The sequence below is a fragment of the Rissa tridactyla genome, chromosome 13 (assembly GCF_028500815.1).
Source record: "Rissa tridactyla isolate bRisTri1 chromosome 13, bRisTri1.patW.cur.20221130, whole genome shotgun sequence".
Classification (NCBI taxonomy): domain Eukaryota; kingdom Metazoa; phylum Chordata; class Aves; order Charadriiformes; family Laridae; genus Rissa; species Rissa tridactyla.
In genome coordinates, this window is record NC_071478.1 from 12,486,521 (window position 1) to 12,510,303 (window position 23,783).

The following is a 23,783-nucleotide window of genomic DNA, read 5'->3' on the forward strand; positions in this document are numbered from 1 at the left end:
GCACAGACCTGCTCCAGAAGCCATCAGCATGTGGATGAACTTGTGTGGCAGCAGGGAGAGGCTGGAGCTTGGCACGACTCTGTCTGTCAACCTGAGCAAGCCAGACCCAGCGCAGTGACTCGGGGCCCAGCCCGGCTGCCCTCCCTGGTGCCCCAGGGGTGACAAGCCGGCCGGGCAGGGCAGTGGGGTGGGTACCGGGGGCTCAGCCACCGGTGCCTGGCAGCAGCTTTGCTCGGGGCCCACTGGCTGGTGCAGCCCGCGCACTGCTGTGCAGGGCAGGCACCGCCGAGGCTGGCCAGCCTCTGACCCCCGCGGGCTGCCGGGGGGCACAGAGGTACCAGGGCTCAGGGAAGGAGCCAAGGAGCCTCGGGTGCGGGCGCCGGGGCTCCCGCCGCCAGGCTCGGCTACCGGGGCGAGGGCAGCCCCGCTCCCGCCCTAGAAGCGGCCGCGGCAGGGGCCGGTCCTGGGCCCTCCCGGTGCCGGTGGGACACCGGGGAGGGAGGGCCGGGGGTCTCCGGGGTCCGCCGCGGCGAGCCTGAGCACTCCGGATCGGGCCTGGCTCTGCCGCCCTTTGTCCGCTGCCCCGGGGCAGGTGCGGGCGGCGCGGCCGGGGACAAAGCAGCAGCGGCGGCGGCGGCGGCGGAGCTCCAGGGCTGCTCCCGCCGCGCCTGGTGCCGAGCGCGCTCCCCCGGCGCGGTGCGGGCGCGGCTCCCGGTGCTCGGCCCCGGCGCCGCCGGCGGGTTTTATGCGCAGGGCGGCCGGCGGGCCGGCGGGGGTGGGAGGAGCCGGGCAGGTTGTGCCCGCCGGGCCCTCCTCCCTCGCTCCCTCCCCGCCCGGCGGAGAGGGGTCGGGGGAGGGGGCAGCATGGCCTGTCCGTCCGGCCCCTTTTCCAGCGCTCATCTGCCCCGGGAGTGCGGTGCCGCTCCTCGCAGGGAGAAGAGGTCCGAATGGAGACAGACGGCAGCCAGCCCGGCCTCGCCTCCCCGGACTCCCCGCACGACCCCTGGTACCGCCGCGGCGGCCGTCTCTGCCGCCCCCAACCCCCCCCTCCCCAACCGGTCCCGGCCGCGGCCCCCGTCCCAGCCGCCCCCCTCCCCTCAGCCCCGGCCGCCCGGCCCGGGCAGGCGCGGCGGCGGCGGTGCCGCTGCCAACATGGCCGATCCGCGCCCTCCCCTCCCCGCCCGGCCCCGCCGCCGCCGCCACCCCCGCGGGGCGCCGCGTCCCCCCGTCGCGGCCCCGCTCACGGCTCTTCCCCTTCCTCCCGCAGCAAAATGTTCATCGGGGGACTGAGCTGGCAGACCACGCAAGGTGAGCGCCGCGGCCGCCCCGCACCTGCCGCCGGGGCCGGGGCCGGGGGTGGCGGGGGGGCCGGGGCCGGGCCCGGCCGGGGTGTGTGAGGGGGGGGCCGGGCCGAGGACACCCAACGGTGGGCGCTGTGCTTGCAGAGGGCTTGCGGGAGTACTTCAGCCAGTTCGGCGAGGTGAAGGAGTGCCTGGTGATGCGGGACCCGCTGACAAAGAGATCCAGGTGAGAGGCCGGGCCCGCGCCTCCCTTCGCCCCCGCCGCGGCCCGGCCGCCACTTTAACCAACTTTCTCTCTTCTCTCCGCATCCCCTCTCCTGCCCGGGCTGCGGGGCTCAGGGGCTTCGGGTTCGTCACGTTCATGGACCAGGCTGGCGTCGACAAGGTCCTGGCCCAATCCAGACATGAACTGGACTCCAAGACGGTGAGATGACTTCTCCTCATCTCAGGGGTGCATTTGCCGGCGGAGCGGCTGTGCTGGGAGCAGCCCTGGATTTGTGGTGTTCGATTTCCAGTTAGAGGTTGTAAACTATCGATTCCCGATACGGATCGATTGGTCCCTTCTCTGTCCCGCTCACCGGCGGGTAGCCTGGCTGCTGCCCGAGCACCAGGCTTACTGTGCACCATGGGCCGATGTCCTTGGCGTGGGTCTGCAGACCCCGGTGACGGTTTTCCTCCTGCCCATTGGTCGTAAGGCCCCTCCGAGGAGCCACCGTGGCCCTCTCGGAGCCGGGACACCTGAGCGCCTTTGGCGCGAGGGTTTGCACCAGGAAACCGATGCGTCTGGGGAGAGGGCAGCCGCCCGTGCGCCCCGAGTGCTGCCCAGCACCGCTCCCTCCCCAGGGGTGCCGTCCCCACCGCCCAGGCCCTGCTTCCCCCAGCCATGGTGGCCCATGGCCCCCCCTCGGCAGAGAGCCTTCGTGCTGCGTGCCCCAGAGACTCTCCCGTGGTTTCCCCTGGCGAAGTTTTTGTAACGGTCATGGAGGTTCAAGACTTTATTGTCTCCAGGCATGGCCAGCGCCCGCCCATGTGGGCCACCACTGGCCTCTCAGAGTGGCTGCAGGTCTGGCCCTTGCTCTGCAAGCGGGGGCTGATTAGTAGCCCCGGCTGGGCCAGCAGAAAGATTTACGTGGCTCCCTGGGTCGGTGGCGTATCATGCCCGGTCCTGCCTTGCAAATCTGCGGCGCTCGGGAGATGTACAGGCTGTTTCGGGGGGTGGGGGTGAGGTGTCTGAGTGGGAGGTCCCTTCTCTTCAGTTTTAGTGACTTGCCTTCCCCTGAATTCCTTTTTCTTATTGCTGCCCCCGGGGTGAAGGTGAGGGTAGGGATGGGGGAGCATCAGGGGCTGCGAGGGGGTGGCACGGTGAGGGGAGACATTCTGGCTCCGGGCATGGGCTGCCGAGGAATCTAAATGCGCAACTTTTATTTCTTCCAGCGCGTGGCTCGGGCGTCCCAGCCTTTATCTTGGCAGAAGGGAGAGGGCGGGAGAGCGAGACCCCCTTTCTTAGGGTTTACGGCGTGAGTTGCAGCGAGATTTATGTCTGTTCCTGTTTAACTGCCTGGATCGCTCCCTTTGATGTGCACAGGTCCTTCCTCCCCACGGGAGCTCCCGCTTAAACCTACCCCAGCCTTCCTGGCCAAGGCTGGGTCCCCAGGACTCCCAGCCCTCCTCCTTTCAGGAGTGATGTAAAGTGAGTTTTGCTTTGGGGGAGGGTTTTGGTAAAGTCTTTTGAGGAGGGCCCAGGGCTTTCTTTTTTTTTTTTCCTCTTTCTTTTTTTTTTTTTTTTTTTAACTAGCCTGTGTAAACACGGTGTCTGCTCAGCTAGTCCCGTCATGAGTCTGCGGGCTGGCATAGACCCCTCTTGGAAAGGCAAGTGATGGATGTCTGTTGTAGTGCTAATCCCGAAAGTGTTTCAGGGATAGGAGTGAGCCGAAACCCCCGCGGTCTCCATTCTTCTCCCCGAATGGCCGCTGCTGCCCACCGTGCGGCCCAGGAGGGTGGGAGGGAGGGACGGGCAGGGCAGGGGCGGCCGGGCAGGCGCTGCAGGAGAACAGAAGGGCCTCGTGGCGCAGGGCGCATGGGGACCGGCCGGCCATTGAAATTCCCGGCTGCATCTGCTCCGCTGGCCCCGCCGGCGCGGCAGAGAGAATGGGGGCAGTTTCGCCAGGGCCCTTCCTTTGTTAGGAACTTTGATCCTCTCTCCCCTTCCTTTTATTTTCTTATTTAGCGTGGTTTTCAGCTGGGTCAGATGTTTTGGGGTGTTTTGCCTTGTGAGAGGTTGGTCTTGTGGTACTGCATGGAGCCTCCGTATGGCTTTTCCCTGCTGAGCTGAAAGGCTCTGCTGTGAGTCATGGGTTAAATGACACAAACTCATCTGAATCCTAATTTAAGGTTTTATGAAACTTTGCAGGAAAAGTCCCGGTGTCCTGGAAGGACGGCCTTCTGTCCAGGCTTGGTGTCTCCTGGCAAGCAGCTCTTGATAGACAGTGTCTGCCCAACTTGTTGCTTCATTGTTTTCCGATTCTTCCTACCCTAATGAGTGCTGTTGGCCCGATTCTCCGGGGAAACCTTGTGCTTTTCAGACCCCTCTTTGTTTGTAAGCTAGATAGCAGCAGCCTATGGGGTTATTTATGGAAATGCTTGATGTGAGAATTGGCTTTGCAGTCTCAAGGTAAAAGATTTGCGTGACTTTGTAAAGCTGTAGCTGGCCGGTGCCTTGAGGAGCGGGCTTGTCGGTGCTGGGTCGTTTCTTTGTTGCCGTTACTGAGTTTTTGCTGGGTTTGTCTTTTGTGGCGGAGGGAGCGATCTGTGGCTCTGGGGCAGCGCAGAGCAATGGAGCGAAGGTAGCTGCGAAAGTGCGATGGACAAACAAACCCAGTCCTGAGGTCTCACGGGTCCTTCCTTGTCCTCAGCCTGCTTTGGGGCACCGATACCAGCCAGGTGAACACAGGAGTTACATGACCTGAGCTGTTAAATAGTGCCATAGGTGGCCTGAAGAGCATTACCGAGGAGCCTGGATGGCCAGCTTGGTACACCTGCGACGTCAGTGGGATTCCTCGTCCCCAAAGTTTTGCAGGGTGAAGTGGAAGCGGTTTGTACTCAAGTGACTTCCCCTTGCCACAGCCTGATCCTGGGGTTTTGTTTTTTTGGATACAATCTGAGCAGTTCTGAATGCTCTTACTCTTAGCAGATTTCTATCTAGGTTTGTAAAAAGGATCCATTACGTCAGTGGGTGACACTGAAACACAACTCCTCCAGGGCTATTTGTTTTAACACCAGAAATGAGGGAATAAGGCACCAGTACTTTTGCTTTAATTAGAAAGACTCCAGCCACAGAGGAGCAGTCCAGTTCGAGTAACTTGAGTCCGGCACTGAACTCGCTCCCCTCCGCGTGTTCCCAGGGCTGCCCCTGCAGTCGGTCGCCCCGGCCTCCCTCTACCTGCAACAATAGCTGGTTGTGCAGAAGAATTTGTGAAATGACTGCCTGCTCCCTCCAGCCAGGAGGACGCGTTATCTCTGCCCAGTTGATCACACTCAGGGTAATGAGAAAATGAGGCCGAGCTTAGCATTGCTGAGTATGAAAGCATCTTCTTGGCAGGAGCTGAATGACACTGGCTGAGAAGTAAAAGACAGTAGATTATTGTTTTTGCTTATTATCTGCCATCAACCTCCTGGTCTCCTGCCGTCCCCTGTCCTCAGAATTTGCTGTGGGTGTCTGCACTAGCCAGGAAGCTGTGGGGGGTGTGTGTGTGTGTGCCGGGAGGGGAGGGACGGTTCAGATGCCCCAGGGAGGCACCGGAGGGTATGCTAATCTGCCGGTGCTTGGAGCTCAGGGAGGGAGGTTTATTTTTGAGTTTATTTGTGCTCTTCACTTTTGCCTCTGTTTACTTAGGTGCTGAGTTTATTTATGTTGTAGGCTGTGAGTCAGGATGGAGGTGGGGAAGGCAGGGAGAGAAGCTGGTGGAAGGGCACGAGGAGGCCGAGCTCCGGGGCTGTGTGACAAGTGAAAGGATGTGGGACAGGAGGACGGCCAGGCTGGAAACAAAGCAGTGAGAGGAGCTGGAGAAACACAGCTTCCTTTTGGGCTGTTTGAGCTGCTGGGCTGATGGGACGACGCTCCGGGCTGCCCTCCCAGCTGCAGCCTGTCCAAGTGCGGGGATGAGCCGAGCCTGCCTTTACCACAGGTCTTTGTAAGCTGATTTGTAGGTCTGGATCATCCCCGGTGTGATGTAACTTTACAGGAGTTGCTGTAAAAATAGGCTATAAAGAAAGAGGTGGCAGCTGAGGAGTAGTGGAGGCTTCGTGGGTGTTTGGCTTGCAGCTGCATTAGTGCTGTCCCGGCTTTTGTGGTGGTGTAAGGCCAATGCAGGCACGCGCTCGTCCGTGCTGAGCCCAGCAGAACGCACGGCACCTGGATGGCGGCGTGGGGATGGCAGCTCCGGCCAGCGGCAGGTTTATAGAGGAGCTGAACAGGCACAATAGAGGGCTCAGCCTGCAGAGGGGGGGCTTTGCATCATTGTGTGCAGTGCAGCCTGGGGAGAGGGGCAACATGCTGCCCTGCGGCCACAGCCTCTGCAGCCTGCAGGGCTTTGGGCTCCCCGCTTTAATTTGTGCCGTCCTGTCTGCTCTTTTATTTTTTCACCCTGTGCTTTGTGGGATGAAATCTTTGGCTTTTTGTGTGCTGCCTCTTTTCTGTCCTGTTTTACTACCCAGGTGAGCCCTGTACTTGTAGGCAGAGTGGAAGGGGAAAGCAAAAAGGCGAAAGAAAGCACTTTTCATGTGAGGCTGGTGATGCAGGGCACCCAGGGGCAGGCCGAGCGGGAGGGTGCAGCCCAGCCTGTTAATCCCAGCATGTGATGGGCTCTCGGGTGCGTCTGGCCAGCGCTCAGCCGGCGACGGACCGCTGCATGCTGGGACTTGTAGTCTCCCTGGATTGCACCTTACTGAGAGGGGAAGATGTCTGCAGCCAGCTTCGTTTTATGTACCTCAGGTAGATTCTTTGGGTTTTTAGCAAGGTGCCACGTGGGCAGAGACAGCCGTGTGCATGGAGGAAACCCTGCATCTGTAAATAGGCAGCAAAAGCGTCTTCACCTGTTCTTCCCCACATCTCTTTCAGATTGACCCGAAGGTAGCATTCCCCCGCCGAGCACAGCCCAAGGTAAGTACCGCAGGTGGCCTTTGCCACTCCAGAGAGTGAAATTTGTGGTGGTGAATCTTGTTCCTCTGTGTGAGGTTGCCACTGCACACAGTTGCTCCCTGGGGTTTGCTCCGGACTCACCTGGAGCAGGAGCTGCTGTGCTGCGTGGCCAGCATGACGTGCTGCGCTGCGGCGCACTCCTGTCGGGCTCACCGCCGGGGGTGTGTGTGGCACTGCAGGAACCAGGAGGCCCCTTGGTTGTACTTTAGGATGCACTAGTTAGAGCTGGTGAAATAAATGCTGCCCAGGGTGAACTTAGTCCTTCCGAGGGTGCAGGTGGTGTCTGGAAGTTTCAGGCTTTAGGAGGCAGAGAACAGCTCCACGCTGCAGTGTGATATGGGTGGAAAGAGCGTTGTGTGCACATGTGTGCGTGTGAATAGGTGTATGGCAGGGAGGGGGAGAAGGATTTCACCTTGTGAAATGCCCTTGTGTGCTTCAGCACTGGAAAAGGCAGGAGTTTGGTGTTGGACCTTATCTACAAGAGGCTCTGGCATCAAAATGCGCAGTTGCAGGAACTTTTTCCAGGCGTGCAGCTAGAAACTTTTAACTGAGGAGCCAGCAGCAGGCTGGAGACTGCCTTTAGACTTTGGGTCTCCCTTTAACTTTGCTCTTGGATGGGAGGTTTAAAGTTTAGAGTCTCTATTCCAAGTGCGGTCACAGGAGAAAGAGCTGGGGAGAAGCAGTGTTGAGAAGCAGAGAGGGAAGAGGAGACTGGTGCCGGGAGGGAAGTAAGGGGGATCAGGCAGTGAGAACAATTGGTGAGCAGGTATCCTGAGTAACCGGAGCCAGGAAGCACATGGTAGGAATTGGGTTAATTCCATTAAGCAGTTTGGTGACAGAAGGTGCTTTAGTGTTAGAACGGGCTGCTCTCCAAGCCAGGGAATTGCTGCGGATTAGCCCTGTGCTCCTTGGGGTAATTAGGACCATGTGTTCCTCTGAGAGCAGGGGTGTAGCCAAGCAGCTAAGGGGAGGATGCAGCTGGAGAGCCGGTTCAAAGGATGTCGGTGTGCCTCAGCCTGGTAGCAATGGCCCCTCTCAGGGTAGCTAGTTTTCTTCCTTGTCCCAGCTGCACGAGTGACAAGTGGCAGAGGGATCTTCTCTTTGCCTTCTTGCAAAGGCAAAAGAGATTTAACTGGGAGTCGACTAGGCTCCGTTTAAGTGACTGGGGAATGGGTGTGAAACGAGGCTTATTCCATGCACGACTAGATGCTATGCAATTTGTGAGCTCGGAGGGTGAAGCCTGGGCAGCTTACCTGGCACTGGCAGGCCTCCTGCCCGTCGTTCTGCTCCGGGGGAGCCTGGGGGAGGCCGGCTGTGCAAAGTGGCAGGGCTGCAGGAAGAGCTGGAGGGCCGGGGAGGGGACAGCCATGCCCCATGTCTTCAGGGCAGCGTGAAGGTGCCAAGAGAGCAGCAGCAGGGTGGCGAGGGGAGAGGCTGGTAACGTGCTGTCTGAGGAGGAGGTGGTGGCTGGGCGCTGGCAACCATGATGGGGCGGTGTGAGGGCGAGAGTGTCCAGTGTGGGATAGACCTGCTGGCCACGTTTGGCCGGGGGGCCTTGAGAAGGTGGAAGCTCAGCTGCAGCGAAGGGGCAGGCGCTTCCCGGCAGTTGAGGGCAGTTAGTGGCCTTTTGAGTCTCGTTCTCTGCTCGCTCTGGGTTTATTCGGTGAATTCCTGTCCTTCCCTTTTCCAGATGGTGACCCGAACGAAGAAGATATTTGTGGGTGGTCTGTCTGTGAACACTACTGTGGAGGATGTGAAACAATATTTCGAGCAGTTTGGGAAGGTAAGTCTCTTGCGTGGTGTTGGATCAAAGCTGTTGCTTCTGGGGCAAAAAGGAGATTTTGGAACTTCTGTGGAGGCGGGATTAGGAGCTTGCGAGTCTTTTGCACGGGGTTGAGTAGATTGAAGGTCAGTTACAGACACTGGGTGGCTGAAATGTCTTTGTAGGGGCTATAGCTAGTGACTCCTGTCTTGTGCTGATTTGAAGCAAAGCGCTTGTGCTTGTTCCTGGAGCTGGTAGGACCTGAGCTAAGGGGGAAATGGTTTTCCAGTTTTTCCCTTTCCAGAGGCCTTTTGTGGCCCGCAGATTTGCAGCTGCATTGTTGGAATGATGGAGGAGTGTTTGTAGACACTCCTAACAGAGTGACTGCAGCATCAAACCTGTGATTTTGGCCTATTCCTAACTTGAAGTCTTGTGATTGATATTTTGGTCATCCTTTATTAAAAATAAGCCTTTTGGTCCTGAAGCTTCTCCTGCTGAATCTTGGGCAAGTGGCGATGTTAGTTTTGGACGTTTGAGGAAAATTTGGCACTACGGCTGTCCCTTGTGGTGGTCTGGCTCTTCTGTGCTAGCTGGTGGCACAGGGAAGGGTTGGCTCTGTGGATTGAAGTCACTTGTGCTGTGGTCCATGACAGCCAGAGGTGCAAACTGTGAGTCAGGACTGAATCGGAGGATAGAAGGTGGCTCAGTTGGTTCCCTGTCAGGAGGCTGTGAGCATCCCCAAGAGGAATCTCAGTAGTATTAGACTGAAGGATCCCAAGATTTTTAATGGGATTAGGAACTGAAGGGGATCATCGTACCCAAATGCTGAATGTGGTCACCTCTGGGGCAGGTCACTGTGGCTGTTTCACTGTTGTTTGGTGGTGTGGTGCATGGGTTTGCTGTTTGGGGCAGGAGGTGTTGGATTCTGTAGCTGTTGGGACTTTCTTGCCTGGCTGTGGGGGCAGAACACGGTTTGCTGGGTGGTAATCTGGCCAGGACATTGCTGATAGCATCATGGATGGGGAAGAAGGTACCATGGGAACTGCAGAGTGTGAGGGATTAAGGCTTTGATATTAATTTTCTTCCGAAAGATGCTGCAGAAGGATGATGTTACATAAAGGCACATTAATTGGTGAAACAAAGGGAAGTTTTGTAACCAGTTTTGCCATGTTGTGGAAACTTTGGGGCAGAAGGCTTGGAACAAGTGTTTGCTCAGTATCTTTGTTCAGCTTTTGAAGTCAAATCTGCATGTCCTGGGGTGCTATCATGACTGCAAAGTGGGACTCCTTTGTATTTCTGTTCAGTCCTAAGAGAAGGTGGCAATAGCAAAAGTGGTCAGCTGTCCCCATGTTTGTGAGTCGTTAGCTCTGCGTGGTTTTATTTTCTATTAGAAATAAGCAAACTCTGTTGTGTCCTTGAGAGCTTTTATACGGTGTCACTGAAGGTGTCGCCACTAAAGGTTGTGTTGTCCATGTGTCTGAAGGTTGTTAGTTTGTGTTGCTTGTGCTTTGCACTGCTGATGGATGTGTTTGATAGGAAAACAAAATGTCTTGGGCATAATTCCCTTTTAACTTTAACTGTACCTCTGTTAATTTGAAGCAGAAGCATGTCATGTAGCGCTGTGTTTACAAGCAGCTACAGTTTCTCTAGTTTGAGGAGTACTCTCCAGTTCTTTGGGGTGTTATGCTGTTATGTTCCTCTTGTTTACTGGTCATGTGCTGAAAGGTGTCCTGACGTCAGGAGGCTGGCAAGAACTGGTTGTGTCAGATTGTTTTCTTGGGACTGGACAGCAGGGAGAGTTCTGCATAGCTTGGTGCGATTCATTTCTGAAGCACCAGCATCCCGGACAACATCCGGCACTCCGGTTCCTCATGAGGCTGATGCAGCTGGCGTCTTGGCTCTGGGGAGTTTCTGTGGGGAGAGGTCAGGGCTGGTCAGATTGATTCCGTTTTGGGGGCAGTTTTCTGACTTGTCTGGCCATTTCAGCTGAGGAGATGCTCCTCAGAGCTCTTGTGTAAAGCATCTCTCATGGCCTGTAACCATCCTCCAGGCTAAGCCTCAAGTAATTCACCAAAGGCCAGGAGAACTCTTTCCTGAGAAGTTGTCTCCAGTCGGTAGCTCCGTGTAGCTGATGTGCAGGATCAGTGGGAAAGCATGCTTTGGAGGAAAGCCTCCTTGGCTGTGGCCATCAGCTCCGGGGTTCTGAGCTCTGAATGTGCCGCTCTGTGGTTTCTAGGGTTAAGAAAAGCCTGTTTGCCTTCAATTTTAGATGTGACTCATGGAGAACATGATTTTGGTACACAGGCTCTTTGGGTGTTTGTTTATGATACTCTGGGGCCTCCTAGCTTTCAGAGGTCTCCTAGGATCCCTTCTTCAGAGGTACTCTTGGCACCGGACTCTATGGTCTTCCATCTCCTCAATTTACGGCATCTTCAAGTGAGAGGTGGTAAAGCTTCAGTTATGTTATCCTCATCTTGGAAAGGCTCTCTGAAGAAATCTTTTCTAAGTCTTTTGGGCCAGTACTTCTTCTGGAACGGACTGGGACTGTCTGAAAAGGAATTTTTAAGGACTTACCCTCTGAGGAAATAGCTTTGTCTGTGTTCCCTCTTCTTCCAAGCAGCCCCACAAGTTTTCTAGGATCTGGCAGGAGAAGAAAAATCACTCCTCTTTCCTCCTGCCTGTCCAGGAAGGCATGAGAACGCTTAGCATCTAGAGAGGCGAGAGAGGGGAGCACAGGTCATCCTGCCTTGATTCCTCAAGATTAAGGTACCAGGTTCCCGGGGGGTGAGTTTTAGTCGGTCTTTGAGAATCCAGTGGCAAACTCAGTTTGGATCTCATCTTCAGGGAGAGATCATCCTCTGCTCCTGAGGACAAGGGAGTACAGGCTGCCGAATGGGTTTTGCATGAAGGTTATCTTCTAGGTAACCATTGGGCTGCAAGCCTGAGCGTGTGTTAGATTTGCCACCACTTAAGGCCTTTAAATTAGGATAGATGCTTTCTGAAAAGTACATTTTAGTATAGACAGAAAGCATGCACATGCTGTAGGAATTATGAGAGGAAGTGCTATGGCCTGCAGTACAGAAGAGGTCAAATTAGATTATCATAATGTTCTCTCCGGTCCAAATCTGTGAACTGCAGTTTGCAAGTCTATAAAGGTAGCTGGCATTGGTGCATCTTGGGTCAGAAACAACATACCTCGTGTGTCCATTAGCAGGAAAAAACCAGAATCTTGGTTGGGCTGGAGATGAAAAGGTTTCCCATTTCATAAAACAAAATTCCTAGGTCTGATTTTTCCATTTTGGCATTTCTGCTTACTCTCCTATTTTTTGTTTGTTTTGTTTTCTTTCCTTTCTGTGTCCAAAAACCTTCTGTCAGCTTTGTAAAATGGAAGTGGCAAAGAAAAATGAAAATGTGTAAGGAGGAAATCCATGAGTATTACTCAGGGATAAAGGAAGAAAGGGAGAGGCTGGCACCCCAGTTCTTCATATCAAAATACTTGGTTTTAACAGGCACAAAAGGTGAAGCTTCAAAGAGGATCCCAAGTACAGTGTGAGTTTCTCTGCTTCAAAGAAGGATCACTTTATTTTTTTTTTTCCTTCCAAAACTGTGAATGAAAAACGTGGGCTGCTGTTTTCCTGAGGAATAAAATACAAAGGGTTTTTTTTAGTGCAGTGAGGGAGACTGAGAAGTGCTCTCAAGCTGGCTATGGTTTGTCAGGTGCAGCTGCTCAGGCTTTGAACATGGCAGGATCCTCTAGGAAACACTTCTGGCTCCAAAACTCGAATCTCTCCGAGATGCAAGCTAAGGCCATGGACATGCTTTCTAAAGGAGATTATTTTTTCAACTGTAGGACAGAAGTCCTGGAAAGAATTGCATTCACGGTATCTGTAGCCAAGTGTCTTGGCTTAAGTTGGTTGGTCTTGGCGATCTTTAGACTCACAAGGAAGTATTTCAACAGCCTCTCTATATTCAGGCTACCACCCTCACTGAAACCTGAAACAGAAAGAGAGGAGGAAGATACCTTGCACCTACCACCTCAGGCATAGCTAGTCCTCTGTCTAGTTCGACATGTATGAGGATGCCTCAGAGGAGCTTGAGTCCCAGCTTCCTCCTTTTCCACTTCAATCTGTGGGAACCTGTTGTTCTGTATTATTTTTAGGGGGGAAAAGGGGTTGTCCATCAGAGTAATTTCTTTGGACCGTTGGGTCTCTGATCTTGTAAGCAAGGTTATTCGTTTCAAATCATAACTGAAAAACCTCAGCTCATCTTTCTTTTTCAAGGGTTGGTCTAATGAGGTTTTGTGGTAGAGAAAGTCAAATAAATTGCAAGATAGGAAGCTCGGAACAAATAAGGTCTTTTTGTCATGGAGCTTATCTAAGCTGTGAAATCTTTGCCCCAGGATGTTGCTGCTAAAATTTGCATAGGCTCCAAAATGATGGGACAAATTCATGGAAGGCCTTTTAAATACACAGGCACTCCTTTGAGTTCAGGAAATCCCTGAATCACAAACGGCTGGAAGATGATGGGGTATTCTGGGGCCTATCATAATATCCTTGCCTTGTCTTTATGTTCTTCCACAGGTGTCTGTTGTTGGTTGGTATCTTGGGGGACATTGGGCAAGGTGGACCTCTGCTCTAACTTGGTGCAGACAGTCTTTTATTTGTCATTAGGAGAGAAGTTGGTCCCTTCAGAACCTAGAAATGCAGAGGTACTGGAAGAAATGGGGGCCTGGACCCAATTCAGGTGTTTGAACTCATGGTTTTCTTGTGTGCTTTTGCATTTCGTGAAGCAGAATTGCAAGAAATGTATTCACAATGACGTCTTTGCATGACTCACTAATCAGTTGTGGCTCCAAGGGTGCTTGAAAAGTGCTTTAAAAACAGTCTGCATCTCTCCCTGGGCCTCCAGGTGATCTGCGTATGTGGATGAGTCGGTCACGAAAGCTCAGCCTCTCTGTGAGGCAGATTGTGCCGAGAGAGAGAGATCTGCTCTCTAAAAATATCCTGGAAGCAAACAAGAAAAAAGATCTGCTGAGGTCCGAGGACGACTCTGACCTTTAGGCTGCCATCTAATACTCAGTCCAAATTCTGGACTGCTTGCCTGAGACAGGTTCTGAGATCTTGCTCGGGCAGCAACTCTAGTACTGTCCCGACCAAGAGAAAACCACCGTATCTGAGATGCTGGATTTGATGAGGGTTTGCGTGTCTGTCACCAATGCATATTCATGTGCACCTGCCAGAAAAATGGAGTGGTTAACTTGGGTATATGAAATGAGTTTTCCCTGCTGACTAATTGGAGAACCTTTAGATACTAGTGGGAAATTTCTCTAAAGGAAGACTTGTTCCTGTGCTTATGGTGGGCATGATTTCCTTTACTTTGGATTGGGAGAATGTTAATTAATTGATCCTTAATCTTCCGCTCTCTGGAAATTTCAGGGATCAAAGCTACTTGTCAACCTGCTGTGGATTTCCAAACTGGATTTTGGATTTTCTTCCACAGATCAGAGGGCAAATTATGCAAATTCTCACGTGTAACATGGTTGCAATGAACAGATGGGGAGGGGAGGAGAAGGGGAATCTGATCACCTCTCTTGCGGCAGTAGGCAGTTTGGCTTGTGGTGACAATGCCACTGGAACAAAGGGTTCTCTGTGCTCCGCATCTGGTAGGCAGATAGCCAAAAATGCTGTAGCAGTAATGGTCATTCAGGTCTTCAGTGGTGCATTTGATATTTGCCAGGTGCCCGTGGTGCGGTGCGAGAGCGGGCAGGAACACCTGGACAGGCTGTCCCACTCACCTGTAGCATGGAGCGCACTCTTGTTCCCAGAGTTTTGAGAAGGGCTCTGGAGAGCAGGGCAAGAAGGGTCCTCCTGGCGCTGCGCAGGCACAGCACGCCTGCTCCCTGGAGCTGGGCTCTGGGTCATGCGTCCTCCTCCCAGAATCAGTGTGTCTTGTCTGAGCAGCCGAGAGAACCTCGCAGGGCTGCTGATGCCCTCTCTTGACAGGATGGCCAAGTCATTTCTAGGTGGTTTTGGTTTCCATTCCCTGTGTTGAAGCCGACTTGGCAGCTATTACTCTCCTGCCTGATTTTTCTACAACTATGTTGCCATGGTTCCCTCTAGGACCAGCTTGAGCCATCTTTAGTTGCTGTTCAGGTGGAAGATGCCTATTTCTGCAAAGCCTTTGCTTGAATATTTACAACTTTCTTCAAGGTTTTCCCATGTGGAAGTGCATCCAGCATTTCTCGCCAGACTTGTGTTGGAAATACTATTATTTTTTTAATCTGCATGAGGCTGTCATTGGCATCCTCCTTTGCAGACACCTATGACTGTCCTGGGAAGATTGAAAGATACTAGAGTGGGGCTAAGCCATTGAAAAAATCATGCCTTTTGGCCCAGGCCAGGTGGATTGCACTGCAGTCTGTTTTGGTATGAAATGCCTCGTATCTGTGCACCTGAATATTTTGGCTGGGCTGAGGGCTGCTTTGGTGGAGAGTCTCTCTCTGAAACCTGTGACTGTCACTTTTCCTTCCTGTCACCACCAAGCTGCTCTCATCAAAATCAGGTGCTGGTTTGAGAAGGACCCGTCTCCCCCTCTCGGGAAGGTGCTGCCCTCCCGCAGGAGGTCTCAGCAGTGGCAAATCCATGGAGGATTACACGAGCCTCCTCCCCAGGGACAAACCTTTTTTCACTTTCTGAATGTGTTACCTCCTCTAGGCCAAAGCCTTGATCTTTCTTCCACTCCCGTTTGGTTTTCCAAGGCTAGAGAGAGCCGCTGGAGACAGAACCGAGAGGAGGTGATGCTGGACAGCTTGGGTTTAAGGCTCAGGGGGTGGTACCTACCCCTGAACTGCCAAGTACCCGCCAGAGAAGTTGCCTCCTGCAGTGGGGTCCCTTGGGAAGGGTACACCTATAGAGCAATAGTCGCTGCAGTTGGGACCCTTGCTTCTTTCCTTGACATTTTTGACCTTTGTGGCTAAAGGCAGGGAGAGACATCATCCCTCGAAATTAACAAGCCTTGAACTTCTAACCTCAAATGCTGGATAAGTGAAGCCTGGACCAGCAAGTTAAATTGTTCCCTGGGAGGGAGCCTTGACCACTAAGCTAAACAGTCTTCTAGTAGAGTGATCTGCTTCTTTGACTATGTTTAAAGAATTGAAACAAATATTTATTTAAGGGTGGGGGAAGAGAGAGAATGGGGAGAAAGACAATTCACCCAGCAAAAAAACCCCATTGTCAAAGTACAGTTATGGTCTGCACCCTATTAAAAATGAATTTAGGGGCGTTCCCGAAACCCTTAAGCCCAATTTTCCACACGTTTCTCCTCCATCCGTTTCTCAGGTAGCTGCCCCGTTTCGCCTCACAACCATCGTCTGGACATCCTGGAACTCAAACCATCCATGTTCCCTGCCATCCCTCACAGCTCCCCTCAGTGAGCAAGGCGGGGGGGGGGGGAGGCAAGATGGCGCCTCTCCCTCACCACAAGCAAGGCCGGGCAGGGGGGGACAAAGTGGGTGCGGGAGGGGGTGGTCTCGCTGCCAGATCTTTCTCTTTGCGGGGTGAGGGGGGTGAAACCACTTGTGCGTGATGGTGGTTCGCCTGTGATGGCCTGCGGGAGGGCACCCGAAGGGGGCCTCCGGCCCCCTTCGGGTGCCCTCCCGCAGACCATCACAGGCCGCTGTGCGTGTGAGGGCGCCGCCACTGGCGGGCCGGGCGCAGCGGGGCGGCTTTGTGCACGGCGCTAATCCGGGCGGCAGCTGCCATTGGCGGCCGCGTTGCCATGGCGACGGCCCCGCCGGCGGCCGCCTTTGTTGGGGCCCGGCGCGGCCCAGCCGGGAAAGGCCCAAGAGTCGGCGGGAGAGGGGGGGGGGGGGCGGCGGGTGGATATCGGTTTGTCGCCACAATAGCTGGTCGCCACTCATGGCTGATTGTGGTTGTGGGGTCGGTGCGGGTCGGGCTTGGTCCCCGCTGTTGGGGGGAGGCGGCTGTGGTACCTCAGCGGTCAGTGTTTTGTGGGGAAAAGGGGTGTTCAGGGAGTGCTGGGCCTCAGGGAGGTCTGTGAGGTGAGGCAGGCGGTTCTCCATCCCCTCGGCTAGCTCCGGAGCAGGGGAATGTGGTGGAAAGAGGGATCTGGCATGAAGCTGGATGCTGGAAATGGCCGCTGCCTGTGGATACAGGTGAGGCCCTTCTCCCAGCTCCACAGCGCAATTCACTCTGCAGCCCGTCCCGATGGCCTTTCAGGGCTCCAGCGCTGCCTCTGCACCCCCCTGCCTGCCCAGGGTTGCAGGGCCCTGCTCTATCTTACTTGTGCTTTCTGAGACCACCCAACTCATCTCACCTGTTGCTTTGGAAGGAGATGAGAAGATGCTCTTGTGTAGGTTTTGTTAGCAATAAAAAACACCACTTGTAGCTTACACACAGAGTTTGGGCCCTAGAGTTGAGAGGGGTGGGACTGTTTCCCATATTATGTGTATATATACATACATATCTATCTATCATAGAATGGTTTGGGTCGGAAGGGACCTTAAAGATCATCTAGTTCCAACCCCCTGCCGTGGGCAGGGACACCTCCCACTAGACCAGGTTGCTCAAAGCCCCAACCAGCCTGGCCTTGAACCCCTCCAGGGATGGGGATAGATCTATCTATTTATCTTAGATGTAGCTCATGGCAGGAAACAGCTTTCAAATAAAGTATGTTATTGTAAATACACTTTCACAAGATGTTTTGGGGTGCTGGGTAGACACCCGCTCTCAGGATGGAGGAAGGCTGCAGCTCTCCTCTCGGCATAAGGAGTGCAGTTTGGGAGGAAGCAGTTGTACTCCTCTCAGCTCCCAAGTGCTTGAGCACTGTGGGAGTGCCACAGCCGTCGTCCAGCATGTTGCTGCGAGGTGGTTTTGTGTGTGGACGTGTGCTGGGCTCTGCCGCTTGCAGCTGTTCCCGCTTTCCAGGCTCTGCAAAGAAGAGGTTGTTTCTGGGGCTGGTCAGACAGAGTAAGTCAGCAGCTGGGCTGTGCGCATCCCCACTGGTTTCTTGTGCCCGTCTCTCATCGTGATGGGTTTGTGGGCTCCAGCTACCTGTGTTGAAGTCTTTGGGAATGGCATTGCTGCAGAGTGCTGTTGACACAGCTTTCTCCCAGTGTTTGCTGGGCAGGAGGACAGCTATGTGCCCAGCCTTTCTGCAAACTGGATGGAGGAATGGATCTGACTTAAAAAATGAACAAAACCAGACAGTAAAGCCTCTTGAAACATTTTTAAGCCACACCAGGTTTCCCCCCAGCATGTCACAGTTGTGCTGGCACCGTAAGGGGAAATGGTGCAAGGGCAGGAGGGAGTGGCGGTGGGGAATGGCAGCATGATGAACTGTTGTCAGCCCCTAGCTCCTTGGCTGTGTCTTGGGAAGCTGCTGAGGAATTGCTTCGGGTCTGTGTGAAGTCTTACATCCCCCGTGGCTCCGACTGGATGCCTGGCACGTTTCTCAGGTGTTTGTTGACTTGGCCGAGGGAGGCTGAGCTGGGATGAGAAGAGCGCAGAAGTGAGAGACAGGTTGTCTGTTGTCACCTCTTGCTCTTGTGGGGTGGACATGTTGGACAAGCCCAAGGGCATCAAAGATGATCTCTGTCTGCTTATGATGGTACCGGAAATGTTAGTGAGGGCTCCTTCCATCCTTGTGGCACTGAGGAGGAGCTGGATGTCCTGCGTTGTCCTGGGGGAGCTGAGCTTGGACCCCTGTCCCTTCCCTGACTGGGGCTGCAGGCTCGCCATGAGCGAAGTCTGTGGCTGCCTGCACTGGGATATGAACAATGCTCTGCCCAAACTGGTGGTCTGTTCTGGAGAAGGAGGCGATGCAGGTGCTTCCCAGGGATGAGGCAATGGAGTAATCCTTCCATGGAGTTGGGGGCGCAGGGGCTTGCTTGCTGCTCGGGGAGCGGCTGTCTCGCATGGAGGAGGAGGAGGAGGAAGGCCAGGGCAGCTGCTGGCCGGAGACTGCTGCCGCCTCCCCTGAGCACTTGCACGTCCAGTTTCATAATCGGATTAAGGCAGTGGTATTAGAGAGGAGGGATGGGTCAGTGGGACAGGTTTACACTGGGGCTTACACGGAGGGGATTGAAGTGTATTTTTTAACCCTGCTCGGCCTGACCTGCGGAGTGGTGCAGATGCGCCTCTGGAAGGCAACACCCAGCGGGAAGATGGGGGGGAAAAGTGGCACCAGGCGGTGATGGGCTCGCCGGGGAGGAGAGCAGCCCCAGGCCGGCTGGGGGATGGGATCTGCCCGCCCCTCCCCCCGGGAAGGCAGCCCTGCTCAGGCCTTGCAGTAAATTTGCTCTAATTACAGCCTCCAGCAGTGGGAAACCTCACTTAGAGGAAAGGCTCCTCTGGGGTGGGGGCGGGGGCGCTTCCCAGCTTTCCCAGGCAGGCTCTGTTGTCTGAGGCCTCCGCTTCCCCTGTCACTGGGAGGCCCCTTATTCCTCTCCTCTCTCCAGCTTTGCGTCTCTCCCCCCCTTTAATTCTCCTCTCCTTTGAGGCTGGGATTTGGGAACAATGCCTTCCCTGCTCCTTGCCCCCCGGCTGGAGCCGCAGGCAAACAATCGGGGTCGCTTGCTGCCAGGGGCCGGGCCGAGGGGGCTCAGCACAGCAGCACCTGCCCTGGGCTGGTGGGGGGACTGTGCTGGTTGTGGCAAGGGGACGTGCCTGGTGTGGTAGCTGATGTGTGTGTATGTGCACACCCCGTTTCCTTCTCAGGGACGGGAGGTCTTGTCATGATCCCCTCTGGTTTGCGGAGAAGCAGCTCTGTGCAAATGCATTGGAGGATGCTTGTGGCAACAGCAATAGTCTGATCTGAGCCTTTCTCTTTGCAGGTGGACGACGCGATGTTGATGTTCGACAAGACAACCAACCGACACCGAGGTGAGAGCAGTCTTCTGGCCGTAGGAGAGGGAACTGTGGAGGGTTTGCCTTCTGCCTTGCGTAGGGAGGGGTTAGTATCCCAGCAGCAGGGCATGCGAGTCGCAGCTGCTCTTTATCTTGCCTCCAGTCACCCCATCCTTTTGCATCTGCATCCTTTACCAGCGTCCCTTGCAGCACAGAGGGCTTTTGTCCAGTGCGTTTCCTGTGCTGTAAACTCGCCGAGTTGCAGATATGTGAGAGGAGGCGGCCCCCTCCCCTGCCCGCTTACCTCCGCGGCTCCAGCCCGCAGTGTGTGTCTTACCTTGTCCCAAGTAATCTGAGCTCTGGGAAAGCTGACACGAGAACCTGAAGAGTGCCTGCTTCTCGCCCCTTCCTCGGCCTGGAGCCCGCTTGTGCTCCCAGGTCACCTTTTCTTGCCTGAGTCTTGCCGGTGGAGTCTGGTTACAGGATGGGAGCAAGGCTGTGCTATCCAGACCCAGCCCACCCATGGGCGTCCCTGCCTCCAGCTCTCCCGGCGAGTCTTCAGACCTGGTGGCGTGGTAGGGCTCAACACCAGCAAGCATTGCGCCCACTCAGAGATTTATTGGCAACAACTTAACCTGCAAACTTAGCTTTGGCGTCTTCCAAATCAGGGCCACTAACAGCCCTGTGCTGGGCCACTCTTATGTCTGTGTGTTGTTTGAAGCACTTCCAAGCACCTCTGCCCCCCGCTCAGTGAGGGAACACTCCCTTCTGCTCTCTCTATGCTGTGTACCCTTCAGGTTTTTGCTTTTTTCTAAAGCTGGTTGCCCGGCCTAGGATGTTGTTCAAGCTTCATCTTAAAAGGGAAGAGGTGTTAACCCCTGTTCTTCCAAGGGTGCCTCCCAAACACTAGTCAATAAAAGAGTTGTCGGGCATTTCGGAAGGAGCAGGAAGAGCTGCCAGCCCCTGTGTTGGCAGTGTGGGGCTCTGCCCAGGGTGCAGCAGGCCTGGTGGGGGTCTGCTGGGGGTCAGGACTGGTTTTGGCATCAGGATTTTGCTTTTGAACTTCCAGGCCCCTTGCTCGTGGTTATTGAAGTGAATGATTAGAAACTACCTGGGCACAGGCAGACAGAGTTTACGGAGAGACTTTGCTGGCAGGATGGAGAAAAAGTGGGGCTCTGGGCAGCAGATCCCCGTCTGTTTTTCAAAGTTATTTTAAAGCACCGTGGAATTGGCCAGTTCTGGAAAGCGGAAAGCTCTGCTTAATCCCATCTTGCTCGTAAGGCAAGCTTAAAGACATCCTCCCACCTACCTCAGTTTTCCGGAAGCGGCTGCGGTCAGCTGAGAGGAGTTTAGCCTGCCCACCCAAGCTGATCTTTGCCAAAACGTCAGCAAAGGGGTTGGGGAGAGAAAGGAGGTGTGAGCATGGGCCAGGTGCCTGGAACACACTGTCCTGTCTTACCCCAGATACTAACCTTACTTTGGTGAAACTCTGCAAATGGCTTTGCTTGTGTATACCTGTCTTGCTCTGTACAACTGCAGTGCTGATATTCGCCTGCTTGTACAAGGCTTTATGACTGGTGACTGAAGAGGAAACGTGCAGGGTGTTATTGCTGGTGGGGTGCGTTTAGTGAGGATGGTGGTGTCCTGGCAAGCAGCTGTTCATTTCTCCACCGACCCTCTTTGTGTGAGTGTCTGCCAGGATCCTCCCCAGCATTATCAGCCACGTGGTTTGCCTTGCAATTAGCAAAGTTTAAGAAAAAAATACTTGGTTTTGACAGCAGTTGGGTTCAGAGAGGGTAGGAAGCACAGAAAGAGGAGGAAAGGGGAATGCATAAGGGGATGGTCCTGTTCTTTTTGTGCATAAAAGCAGGATTTGCTGGAGAGGGAAGATGAGTAACAACCGTTTTAGAAAGGGCTGATTGTACAGTCCTAGAAGCCTGTGGCTCCTTCTCTTCTGCCAGTAGAAGGATGTGGGTATCAGGTGCAAACTGCGCAGAGCTCTGACCTGATCAAGGAGTTTTGCCTTTTCTTCAGGGTTTGGGTTTGTCACATTTGAAAGTGAAGACATTGTGGAAAAAGTGTGTGAAATCCACTTCCACGAGATCAACAACAAAATGGTGAGTGTCTGGGGCAGAACCTGGGGGAGAAGGGACACAAGTATGGGACAGAATGGGGCAGTGGCCCAGGGGCAGGGTGTGTGGCACTTGGGTCCTGAAACACTTCCCTCTGCAGTGGAGGATTGGATTGAGTCTTTTCCCCAAAACCACAGCAGCCAGTCTGGGAAAGAAACTTGCAGCGTGAAGGTAAACCAGCACAATACTGAGCTGTTAAGGACAAGAGCTAACATACTTGGAGGTTTTGAAGTTACATGAAACCTCTTGGTGGCCTGGGAGAGGGCAAGTTTTACCTTTCTTCAGAAATGAAGAAAATTAGGCTTTGAGGCCCTGGTGCAGGGCCAGGCAAAGCATCGAGGGCAGCTGCAGGAGGAGAAAAGCAGTGTTTGAGCTCCCCATTGCCTGTGGTGGCTGCGGAGGGAGGGGGAAGGCTGGCAGCAGGCAGGCCAGGGGCAGGGATGGTAGGGAAGGACAGCGGGACGGGCTGCTGGTGTGGCCACGGCTGGGCAGTGCCTGCAGCCGTGTGCTCTGAGGCACGGCTCCGTGCTGGTGGCAGCCGAGCCTGATCCTTACTTTCTTGTGGCAGGTGGAGTGTAAAAAAGCCCAACCGAAGGAGGTGATGTCCCCAACGGGCTCGGCACGAGGGCGGTCCCGAGTCATGCCTTACGGGATGGATGCCTTCATGCTCGGGATCGGCATGCTGGGTAAGCCCAAGGACACATCTCCTCCCCAGCTCCCGGTCGTGCCAGGCAGCAGCTTAGAGGTTTTATTCCGGGAGCGAGCAGGGTGGCCAAGGGCAGCTCTCCCTGGTGCAAGGCCGGGGCCGCTGGGGGGTAGCCGGGACCTGTTTGCGATCACAACTTGCCCTCTGGTGGCACCTGGAAAAACTGCAAACTTGTCACTGCTGCCCCGCGACAGCCGGAGCTGGCCGGGCGCAGCCATGTGCTGGGCAGCTCTGGCCCTCTGCAACTCCGTTAACCGTCCCGCAGTGCCATAGCATGTAGGCTGTAATGCTTTAACTGCATCGCTGAACCAAGTGTGCAGTAATCTGTGCCCAGGCATCTTCCTCCCACGCTTCTACAGACTTTCTGATGAATTAGTTGATTAAAGAGCCCCCGAGCTTCCAATTGAAACAGTGATCCATATAAATGTCCTCACTGCCATTTAAAGACTACAAAGTGCCCTTAAAGTTCTAGTTAAGCTTTGTCTCACTTTGTTCCCTCCCTCTCAGGGACAGCAAGTATCTGGTATTGCAAGGAAAACTGTACACTTATCATGGGACTGTCTTGTAAGGAGAAATTGGTGACAAGCAGAGTGGGTCTCATGTCTATCCGTGTTTCTGAGGCAAATGTCTTCAGATACAAGATTAAAAAAAAGAAAAAAGTCCTCTGTAGCCTCTGCTTCTGGGTCTACAAACCCTCATGCCTGCATCTGAGAGTCAGGCATGATCCTTCCAGCACGCCTGCTGTTCATGGTTTCTCTCCCTCCCTCTGTTCGTTCTAGCCAGGCTTGAGCCAAACCAAGAGCACGCTGTTTGCACAAGATCATCGCTAGTGTTACTGGGCAGGGTGTACCCAGCCTGGCTCTCCTTGCTAAGCCTGCCGAGTAGCAGTTAGTCACTGAACAAAACCCCAAGAAGGTCATTTTTTTCCCCAATGTTTTCACTTGACTTATTGCAGGAAAATAAATCTCCAGCCTGTGGTTCTGGGTTTTGCCTTTTATAAGCCGTATGAATTTTAAAGCAGCGAGGCTCAAGCTGAGTCACTGGGAAATCCAGGTACCATGTCTTGGGAGATCTCAAATCAAATATTAATCTCTGAGTCAGTGCCCTGCGTTCTCCCAGGCTTGTTCGGTATAGGTGGGCAGCTTCCTGGGGAACAGCAAGAATTGTCTTCCTGCCTGGCGCCAGGAAGAAGCACTGCCTGCATTCGCCAGCACTTCCAGTGCACAAGTGACTAAGAGCTATTCAGCCGTTCAAGTGCCCCCACCGCCCTGATCTCCTCCTATTTGTAAATCTAGCTGATGCATCAGAAAGCCTTAGTCTGCAGAGCTATGAGTTTCTGGGAAGGAAACCTCCATGCCCTTACATGTTTGGAGTGTGGAAAAAATTAAATGGGCCTGCTAAAACTCTTCTGCAGACTTGCATGTGTGCAGGCTTGGCCCAGCAATTTCCTCGGTTTTCTGCTATTAGTCCTGTTTGTGCTGTCTAACACTAATGGTCACGCTGCTTGTGAGCAGCCGGGCACTGAGGACATGGGCCCTGCAAGCTTGCAGTAACAAAGCCCTTTTCTCTTCCCACAGGTTATCCAGGCTTCCAAGCTGCCACCTACGCGAGTCGAAGTTACACTGGCATTGCACCTGGCTACACTTACCAGTTCCCTGGTGAGTGGTGCTCCCTGCTCGGTTTTTTGGTCTGCCTTCAGGTGATGGGAGTCCCTGGCATGATCCGTGACCCAGGCTCTGCCCCTTTCACCCTTTCCCCTGTTTGGTCTTTCTTTAAATTGGAGACGCATGTGGAAGGGGGAGGGGAGAAGCCCTGGAATA

The 23,783-nt window shown here is 54.3% G+C and overlaps 1 protein-coding gene across 4 annotated transcripts in view; it reads left to right on the forward strand.

The window, feature by feature from the left end:
• Positions 1 to 745: 745 nt before the first annotated feature.
• MSI1 (musashi RNA binding protein 1) overlaps positions 746 to 23,783 on the forward strand; it is a 29,961-nt gene continuing 6,923 nt past the window's right edge. For 2 of the 4 annotated variants that reach the window (XM_054219945.1, XM_054219946.1), the window contains exons 1-10: positions 807 to 1,006; positions 1,268 to 1,308; positions 1,446 to 1,527; positions 1,641 to 1,725; positions 6,418 to 6,459; positions 8,189 to 8,281; positions 19,113 to 19,161; positions 21,160 to 21,242; positions 21,826 to 21,943; positions 23,541 to 23,621. In XM_054219945.1, the coding sequence (XP_054075920.1) occupies positions 948 to 1,006; positions 1,268 to 1,308; positions 1,446 to 1,527; positions 1,641 to 1,725; positions 6,418 to 6,459; positions 8,189 to 8,281; positions 19,113 to 19,161; positions 21,160 to 21,242; positions 21,826 to 21,943; positions 23,541 to 23,621 (733 nt within the window). In that variant the 5' untranslated portion in view covers positions 807 to 947. Of the gene's footprint in view, positions 1,007 to 1,267; positions 1,309 to 1,445; positions 1,726 to 2,684; positions 2,992 to 6,417; positions 6,460 to 8,188; positions 8,282 to 19,112; positions 19,162 to 21,159; positions 21,243 to 21,825; positions 21,944 to 23,540; positions 23,622 to 23,783 lie in introns of those variants that run through there. The other 2 variants (XM_054219944.1, XM_054219947.1) reach the window with 2 other exon arrangements.